At 36.9% G+C, this 10,641-nt stretch overlaps 1 protein-coding gene across 2 annotated transcripts in view; it reads left to right on the plus strand.

Moving 5' to 3' along the window:
- Positions 1-8,591, plus strand: part of LOC126196476 (putative odorant receptor 19b) — a 175,626-nt gene extending 167,035 nt beyond the window's left edge. The window contains exons 2-3 of one of the 2 annotated variants that reach the window (XM_049934570.1): positions 3,182-3,341; positions 8,423-8,591. In XM_049934570.1, coding sequence (XP_049790527.1) covers positions 3,182-3,341; positions 8,423-8,472 — 210 coding nt within the window. In that variant the 3' untranslated portion in view covers positions 8,473-8,591. The remainder of the gene's footprint in view (positions 1-3,181; positions 3,342-8,422) is intronic. The other variant, XM_049934568.1, reaches the window with a different exon arrangement.
- The last annotated feature ends 2,050 nt before the right edge of the window (positions 8,592-10,641 follow it).

Below are 10,641 nucleotides of genomic sequence, written 5' to 3' on the forward strand. Positions count from 1 at the left end.
TGCATGAACACGAACAGCTTTTCACATACAGCAGATAAGGATGTCTTTCAGAGTCCGTTTTATAAAAATACTGACCACTTTCTCAAACAAGTGTTACAACTTCCTTCACCTTCAGTATGCAGGAATTATTTCAGAGTCTTTTGCTTAGCAATACTCACCATTTTCTCTAACAAGTAAGTGTTACCACATGTTGACAGAACGTACTGGTATTTACGAACAATGTGGAAGATGGGGTGTTACATGATTACTTTGAAGGTAACAGCAATTCAATGTTTCCTTCAAGTTATTAAAAGAGACAAATGAAATTTATAGCGATGACTGGGATCATCACATAGCTTAAAAACATGATAAAATCATAATAAACCCTTATGCCCCGTTGTGTAGCTTTGCGTTAGCACACTATGACATGCTTTAAGGCTGAGCATAGTTTTTGATTAGGTGGATTAGTGGTTAGTAATACGTGGGTGCCGACTACCTGCAAGTGTAGCGCAAGCACAGTAATTTTACAGCTTGAGGGCAGAATGTTCATGGGAAGTTACATAATTTTAAAACTGAAGTGGAAAATTGAACTGACCGACTCTTCCAACTCTAATTCTAAACGGTTAGACAGGTGCGAAGATATAAATGTATTTCACAATGCAAAACGAATAGTTTTATTTATGTTTTGAAAGAGATAAAATGAAACGTTGCGTAATGGACAGCTGTTGCAGGCCGGTGGAGGAGTGACACGACCCCTGACTCTGACCGCCATGATACCCTTCCTGCTGTACCAGACTGGCATGTTCTGCGTCTTCGGGCAGTTGGTAACCGACCAGGCAAGTGCCGCATTTACTTCCCACATTATAACAGCTGCCACCGTAACCATAGTGATTGTTTCCTGCTCCATCACTGACTATTCTCATATCTATATTTAAGAGTAATTTGGTGTATATAACCGCCGCTAGAGTGGTAGCAGCACCATGGAATGAAAACGCAATACAGAGTATGAAAGAGTTCTTGTACAACGTTTTCCGCCTGGGCAGGGGTTGTAGAGATACGTTTCATTACGTAACAAAAATTTCGCTGCCATACACCTTTGGCACTAACAGTTAACGTTTTTGTGTGATGTTCAATGACAACAACGATAGCGACATTCAAGAAAGTGATATAACAACAAACAATGAAATCAGTGATATAAAGAATATTACATCAGAAAAAGGACATCAAGTGGCGTTATCGCCCAACTTCTGTATTGGGTTCACATTATGAATGGGAAAAACATATTCAGACAAGCAGTTACGTTCTCCACCAACTTATTTCAGTAAGTACATTCCTATTGACCTCTTCGGCACTAAGTCTGATATGACAAATATAGCCGCATTGGAAATTGGGAAGATTAGCAATTTTAAACAAACTACACCAGCAGAACTGAAGACATTGTTTGCCTTTGATGTAATTTTGCGATCTCTAAAATTTCCTTGAGTTGGAATGTATTGGGACACGGCATGGAAAATGCAGTTATCTTTTGACACTATGTGTAGAGGCAGGTAGTTTCAACCTAGCACCTTGTTAACAACATGGATATAGAAGCTGTCAATAACGACAGGTCTTATAAAGTTCGGTTTGTACGTATATACCGTCCTGCGTAACACAAGTCCTGAGTTACCAACAGAGGAAGAGTTAGCAGTTCATGAGGCATTGATCCCATGTTCAAGGAAGCTGTCTGTGAAACAGTGGAGAATAAGCCAACTTCATCAAATATTAAAACGTACGTTGTCTCCTGTTGTTCACTAATCACACTTAATGGCTTCGATGATTCCACTTCATTGTGACGAGATTAAAAATACAAAGTAATATTTCTGTGAAACATCTACTGGTTATCATTTGCTTTGTGTTGTCTGACAAGTAGCATGATAATCACACATTTTCTCCGCAACTAAAAATAAATGGGCTTTTGCGTTGCAGCAAATCATAAGCACATACTTACAACAGTTGGTTTAAGGAATATAACTTATTTCATTGGATTAGAACTTACAGGTTAATTTTAACATACTTCATAAATCAATTCCCCATACTTTCTCTAGAGTAATAGCCTACCTGTTTACATGATTCTGCAATCAACACATTGATTACATCATTCAGGTATGCTTAGACAGACACATTACTTTAACTTTCTTTCGACTCTTAAGTTCGTGCTAAGAAGATGAGTGATCTCTTACCTTTTATACTCTCGTGCCTACTCAAATATCCTTCGTGTGTGACGCTCAGCCACTCAGTCTCCTTTAATACACATATAAAAGGCTCATCTCTTACACATTTAGTCATACGGTTCTTACAGAAATCGACATGATCCCTTCCTCCTTTATATATTCATCTGTTAGTTCAGTTAATCGATTTTTCATCCTTTCATGATGTACCCCATTTCATGTATATTATCACAGAACAGTAGCATTGCCACAGGACCAAAGAGAGCACCATTCGTCGTCACCATCAATATTGTTTAGATAACTCTCCTAGCAGCTTTGTTTTTCCTGGATTTATCACGCCTTGGAGAATTTCAATGAATCGCTTTCTGTGTGTAAAGTTCTATTCCGTATCCATATTCTGCGGTTGCCCGTTCCCCCAGTTATTAATGGTTGGTGCCCTTCATTCAATGCTCTATAATGCACTTTTGTCGATAAGACATTAACCCCTTTACCTAAAGCCCATTGTAGTGGGTAAATGCACCTCTATTATCTGGCCAAAACTAACATTTTGTTTTTACAAACCTTTTGATCTGGCAATCCGATTCCAGCTTTTACTTTAGCTCTTGTCTTACACCCCTCCCGTGAATACTATCTGTCGAAGTTCATCCATATACTCCTCAAACCGGCGGTGGTAAAACAGGTGACCTATATAGTGGCACTGTCATGCTGGGACACAGTAAACTTGTCATTTTGTCGAGGAACAGCATCCCTATGACGACGGATAGTCACAAAGTTCTAATAATCATCTCCAAAAAATTGTCAAATAAATAATTTTTTGTTTGATTGTCAGGACATGTCTACAGTACTTGTAGATCCTGATGTACCCGTTCCAGAGTTTTCTTGCCAACCGTACAACCGCTCATAGAACGAGCTGGAATATGGCACGTGTCGAAGAGAATAGTCACACATACATTATCTTTTTCGTATTCTCCAGCAGTACCTCCATTCTGTTTCAGAGCGAGGAACTGCTAATCTCTGCATTCAGATGCGGATGGAACGAGAGTGACGCCCGTTTTAGACGCAGCCTGCTGATATTCATGGCGATGGTGAATCGACCTCTGGAGATCACTGTTGGAAAAACCTGCAAACTCTCCAGAGAGATGTTCCTGCGGGTCGGTAAGAATGTGTCTTTCTTCTAGAAGACAATTGTATAACGCATGTCAGCTACTTTTCTCCGTAGACTCAATGTCGTTTGAACCTACTTTGGACACTTATTAGACATTACTCCAGATTTACATTACCTTTCACTTTAAAAATGAAAAGGTTGCTTGAAGTAGTCTGAAATTACGATTGGTGGCATGTTTCTGGTCCAAACTGAGTAAAACCTCCAGTTCTCAGAGGGTTTAGGTTGAACAGAAATATTTCGTTTGAGTAGCTAACGAAACTTCAAAATTTTAGCATACTGAATCTATGCAAACAGCTATTATTTCAAAATTTTCGGAATCACTCGAAATTGCGCTTTCACCTAGTATATGACTCAGCATAAAATATAGATATTGTTACTACATCAGAATATTCTAAGGCTAAGGATGAAACTAGTGAATATTTATTTGCATCGAAGAATTACAATCACTAAACGCAGTTGATACTACCTGCTACTCTGAAAATCGTATGACCACTGGTATTGATATGCTACAGCATTTTAGATTGCGCCTCGTGTCTGTAGAGCTGAAATGGAGAAAGATGGAGAGGCCACGTTCACCAGATATTACCACACGTTAAAAACACAGACATTAATAAGTTTTCCATATAGCAGTGCCAGGAAACAAGTGTGACAAACAGAATTTCATAGAAAATTTTTATAGCAGTTCGTGTATACACAGCTGTGGCAGTAAATTTTAATCCATCCATAAAGCTTCACTGGCCTATTTAATAATAAAAAACAAAGAAATAGTGCTTTCTGATGATTTCAATGTAGAATTTATTGTGTTTTCTTGTTAAAGTATGTAGTCAAAAATACTACTACTCCATTTCATCCCTCTTACATACTTTCAAAGAGCTGCTAATTAAACCAAAACAGACACTGATAACATGTTTATAGGTAAGTCAGAATGATCAAAATAAATATAAAAACAACAGTATTTGTACTCAGTGGGTGGTCTCTCAGAACACGTTATGCCAATTCTTATGTCAAATCTTAATACTGATGAGGATATAAATTCTGTAAACCTAAATTCAGTGAGGTAGACGATAAACAAAAATTCGTTACTCAAGAAATAAAATAATCTTGTAATGCGCTGATATGAAACTTCCTGGCAGATTAAATTTGTGTGCCAGACCGAGACTCGAACTCGGGACATTGCCTTTCACGGGAGAGTGCTCTACCAACTGAGGAGACGAGGTACTGGCAGAAGTAAAGCTGTGAGGACGGGTCGTGAGTCGTGCTTGGGTAGCTCAGTTGGTAGAGCACTTGCCCATGAAAGGCAAAGGTCCTGAGTTCGAGTCTCGGTCCGGCACACAGTTTTAATCTTCCAGGAAGTTTCATATCAGCGCACACTCCGCTGCAGAGTGAAAATCTCATTCTGCCTTCTACTGGGTTTCCCTATGATGTAGGTCCTCGTCTGTCTCACTCTGACACTACATGTCTTAGGTCTCAATAGACAATACACGCCTGTGAGTTTCCCCATCTTGTGATGAATCTGCACCCTTTGTGGCACACGCTCCTGGAGTCTCGGTCCGGCACACAGATTTAATCTGTCAGGAAGTTTAATATATACTTAACGATAAAAAGATTCCAAATCAAGTGAAAAATGAAGAATGTGCGATACAGTGGAGGAGGAGACTGATAGGAGGAGGAGCAGACATCTGTGTGAGTAACTGATGCAATGATAACAGGTGCGTTCAGAATAGAAAAACTTCATAGCTGATACGGAGCAGATGGGGTTACTAGATTCAGTAGATGCTGTGTTGAAATTCCTCCAACCAGCGATTCCAAAATCCTTCAACCATATTAATACTATGCTCACTACACCAGAAGACTTAATGTTCACCATAAAAAGTTTAAAATAAAAATAATCTTGAAATTACAGTAAAATACCAAGGAAGTTAGTGGAAGAATATTGTTCTGAGTATAGTTGTGTATTACCAGTTGGATACAATAACTGAAGCTGTGACCCTGTTTAAGAAAGGAAATAACCAAGTGCCATCAAACGCCCATTTGATTCACTTTTGCAAGCATCCTATAAAATTTTAGAGAAATAATAAACTTTTAAAATTATATATTTTATTTCCAAGAGGTCTCAATACTGAGAAGCCTGTTTTTGCATGCAGCAAGAATGTCCTTTTCTCATTAGGGAGTAAATGGTTAGGTACAGATATTTATATCCTCTGTCAAAAGCATTTGTCTATGTAAGTCACAATATGTTTTTATGTGTAATACTTTAATATTATGGCATCATTGAAATTTATGAATAATGGTTCAAGTCAAGGAAAATGGGGTGTCACTACGAAATAGCACTAAATTAAGCTATTAGTCATCTAACTAAGAACTTAATACAAGCTGTGTCTTACAAGGTTTCATCCTTACTTTATCATGTGAGTATTAATGACCTTTATCAGTAACATTACCAGATTCAAAATCTGTTTCATTGAAGATTAAGCAAATAATGTGACAAACAGGAAATCAATTAGTCTTAGAAACAGCTGTTAACGAAATTTTCATGGACATTAATGAAAGGGTTATAACCAATTATTTGTCATAAAAACTCGAAAAGACGTATTACAGATAGTTAATTCTTTCTACCAAGCATATACTTAATATATAACGATGAGCACATAGAATGGGTTGATAGTGTCAAATTTTTGGTATTTAATAATATATTTAGTTGGGAGGAGCATAGCAAAATCTATGGAACATCTAAAGGAACGTTTATTTGCAACATGGTATTTGTCAGATATAGATGATACAAAAATAAACCTTCACTCCATAATGTCATACAAGCTCATATTTTGGGCTAATTCATTAAGTCCACGTTCACAGGTGCATAATACAACCAAAGTTTTATGTGAATTCAAGAGTGTTCTGCAGATAGGTGCTCCAGAAACTATGAATAATAAAAGCAGCTTGCCAGTGTATTTATTCCTTACTGAAATTAAATGATTACCTTTTTTCCTAACTGACAACTCAGTTGATGTAATCAATGCTAGAAATAAATACTAAAAGTCAAACACTTGGGTCCTGAGAGGTGTTCATTATTTAGGAACACTCATTTACAGTATCACACTAGCAGCCATCTAAAGTTGGGTTTACAAGGTATAAAATTTAAGAGAAGTGTAAACAATTTATTGACTGTGAAATCTTTCTCCTACATAAAGCAATTATTAGTAGAACCAACTGGTGTATAAATTACTAATAATATTAAGCAATGTGAGTATAACATTAAATGTGAATTTTGCACATCTTCATCTTAGTAAGCTGACTGTGAAAGCAAGTATTGAAGATACTACATTATATTGAATGGAAAAGTTTAAACCATAATGAGGAATAACTGGGGATAGAGGTGAGATGCGGTAAAGTGTTTTAGATAAAATTAGTAGGTGATAAAGAGGGTAAACATTGCTACTAATGGCTGCGATCCTGAACGTACTTTTCAAGGCGATTTGAAGGCTAAAGTGATTTTTTTTTAAATGGGAAGACTAACATTAGATTTAAGGTTTGAAAAGACTGGAAATTTTTACATATAAAATGATACATTGTTCAAGGTCATCACAAGGTTCAGTGAAGGTCAAATAAACAAATATGTTTTTGGTTCTAGTAGCGAGTACATCAGAGTAGAGGAAGGATACATCAAAATACAATGTTGTATACAAATTGGAGGGTGCATGAGGGGTCATGTATCTTTAACAATAACGATGATATTGAAGTTAATTACCGAAGGTCATTCCAAGGTTCCATTTTGTTTCATAGAAAGCCCTATTTGTGACTCTGGATTAGAAAACAGCCAAGAGAGATTCGAACTTCCAGTTTTAACTAACGTTTTTATTGTCAGAAACAAATACTTCACAATGTATAAATGTTATTTTGATGTCGACAGAACAACAAAATTAAACGTAGGTCTTTGATTTGCAAGTCATCGGGTAAGTCTTCTTTCCTCTAATTCCATAGGATGGCCCTTCAGATTTCTATCTACCATTGTCTTTTGTTGTATCACTCCTATATTTAATCTCTACTAGAATTAAAAACATATTTCCTTATCTGACCTTCATCGAACCTTGTGATGACCTTACAGAATGTATAATTTTATATGTAAAATTTGCTGCCCTTTTCAAACCTTAAATCTAATATTTGGATTTCCATTTAACTTCCAAATCACCTTAAAAATTACATTCGATGTCATGGCCATTAATAACAATGTGTGACCCTCTTTGACACCTACAACTTCTATCTGAAACCTTTTTCTGTATATCTTCACTATCCCCAGTTATTCCACATTATAGATTAAAGCTGTCCATCCTGTATATTCAGTTAAGTGTGACAATTCTAATATTTGCTTTCAAATAGAAATATTTTTCAAACTTTTTGTAATTATATTACATCATTTTGGACTGTTTCACTTAGGGTCTGTGGAAGGAACATTAGCATATCTGTTCTTTTGTAAGTATGTATTACATATTTTTGTTTTATGACATGTTCAGCATGCTTGAGGATTTCCCCACTATGTAGCTATGGAACGAAACTATTGTCTATCTACGTATAATCTACTTAAATATCACATGACATTTCGAGAAGAACTGTGGGTTTTTAGAATCATAGCGTCTTGATATCAAGTTCTGCAGTGATGAAGTAGAGAGTGGTGTACTTCGCCTTCTGATTACATTTATTCCCTTTTCTTTTATGTGTGTTTTTTTTACATTCGCTGCTTTCTTGTTCAGTGCTTGATTTAAATGTCATCAGTAACAAAGAGACTACATTCCACTGAATAGATAAGGTAATTCTGAAAAATATAGACAAAGAGCTAGCGCTGATCTCCCAGCATATAAGGGTCAAAGAAGTTTTAATGAAAGTATGTAGATTTTTATTTGCCACCTGCCACTTTTATCTGAAACCTTTTGCTGTATGTCTTCTGTATCCCCAGTTATTTCCTTGACAGAAGTGAACGCAGGAAATTTTTGTGGTTGTCCTCTGTTGAGACCCTCAAAATTGCTAAGTCTTTAAACGATCTTCGAGAAAGTGCACTAACTCATTATTTCTTCTACAGGTGCTGAACGGATCATACACATTGTTCAACATGTTTTATCAAGTTCATAGTACTTCGTGAAATATTGGCACTGGCTTTGTTCTAGAAGGAGTCAACTCTTCAGTTCATAATTCAGTAAACCACTGCAATCCCACGACACACCACGACTATAAATTCGTGGTAGTTAGAAATAGAGTTCATGCTTCACTGGTATGTGTTCTTCACTTGATGGAATGATGTTCAGACCAATTTGTGAAATTAAGTTTTATAATCAGTAGCAGGCAATTAAATATATTTTGAAAAAGCTCCTTCAGTTGTGTCCAGTTCTTTGGGTCATGAAATAAGTTACCAAATCTTAATTTTAAATGTGTATGGTTGTAGCACATACATTTTGTTATTATTAATTGTCCATAGTGATGAATTCGGTGCAGTTGTACTTTCATAGAAAATAGATGTACTTACAAGATGTGAAACGAACATAAAAATCAGGACTGGAAGTTTATTTATGAGCAAAAATATCTTCTCGCGTATGGTCCAGAATTGACACATTTTCCTCGATGTCTGGTAGTTGCTTGACAATGAAAGCTGTTATTTTTTCGAATATAAGTTCAACACAGCATAGAGTATCCCGCTTTCTTTATCCTTCTTGACACCGATATTATCAATCAAATTTGGTCCTACACTTAATTAATGGCAGGTGGGGGCGTACATGGGAACTCTGGATATCCGTCCTGGGCAAGGTCCTAACGAAAGTAGTTTATTGTTGCCTTGCTTCGACTTATTCTATAGTGTCAAGTGCGTAATTAGAATGGGTGGATGACAGTGGTGTGTACTGCAGTATAGTTGTTGATGAACGGTAGGGAGGGGGTGAAACCACTGGTGGCCAATAGCCCAATTCTCTCGAATAGCACGAAGGGAGCCGACGAGCTTAAGTCCCCATCCGACGGATGGATCACTGTGAACAGCAGCACATGCCCTCGCTACATGAGACACAGTGGAGATGTTTGGAATTTAATGCAGGACATTGGCACAAAGTTTGTTGAACTGAATCTTGACGCCCCACACTTGTTCCCGTTGCTTGTTATTATTGACGAAGAAAATTTATGCCACGACTAAGATTCAATCCAGCTGACTCAAAAGCGTGCGTTAATGATTTCGGCGACGGAAGCGGGTGTGGCGAGTGGAGGCTGAAAGAAATAATAATAATAAGAAGAAGAAGAAAAATAAGTACGTAAGTATTTAGCACATTTTACAGCAGCTTGAATAAAAGAACGATTATCTTTTTCTATTGACGTACATGTCAATGACTGATGACTCGTTGCCAGATATACTCGTATTTAGCACTCCAGAAAGCGACGTTATGAGTATGTTACAATTCGGTAGCAATAATTCTTATCGAAGGACAATGTAGTATACTAGAGGTAATTTAGAAATAGTATGGCTTTGGTAGTAATTGTAGACTGAGTATGAAAACAATTATTTTTTGGTAACACAGCAGGAAAGATGTTTAGGTTATCGACAGAGGAATGTACTTTGCGAAAAATAAGAAGACAAACTACTGCTTAAATCATTATTATGCACTTATATAATGCAGTTATCGAGTGCCAGCTAGACAAGAGTCCTTTGACACAATAGAAACTTCAGTTCTTGAACGGTATCGTTGTCGAGTAAGACCTATTGCTAACGCTAAAATTGCTGTATGGGACACAAAGAAAACTGACGTAAGTTTCGCTCACTGCTTTCAAACAAATCTATAGTGCGACAAGCGTTTCTGTAAGTAATATAGCAACATCAGTTCACTGTATATCACAAAATTCGGAATTAACAATTTGCGACGACTGTGTGCCTCGAGCGAGAAATGCGACGAAAATTTAATGGAAATATAGGTTCAGTTTTACATTTGAATTTAAGTCTCTAATGCCGCATTTGCACTACTGGATATTGAAATTAAAACACTATGAAAGCGACCTGCAAAACAAAACAAAACGAAAAATAAAATAAAACAAGAACAGTTAATAGGAGTGACGCCATATACATTCTGTACATGACGAAAGCGAGTATCGGTGTCCAGTACAACACACTGTGTTTTATTAGACAAAAATTACTCGATCCGAACACATATTTATGATGATAGTATGTTAGATGGTGTCGTTGTTGGCAGCCGACGACGTGGTACAGTATGGAACACCATTCAGAATAGCTGTGAAGCTGCATGTGTTTTCGCAAGACATCTCGCATTA

The sequence above is a fragment of the Schistocerca nitens genome, chromosome 1 (genome assembly GCF_023898315.1).
Source record: "Schistocerca nitens isolate TAMUIC-IGC-003100 chromosome 1, iqSchNite1.1, whole genome shotgun sequence".
Classification (NCBI taxonomy): Eukaryota; Metazoa; Arthropoda; class Insecta; order Orthoptera; family Acrididae; genus Schistocerca; species Schistocerca nitens.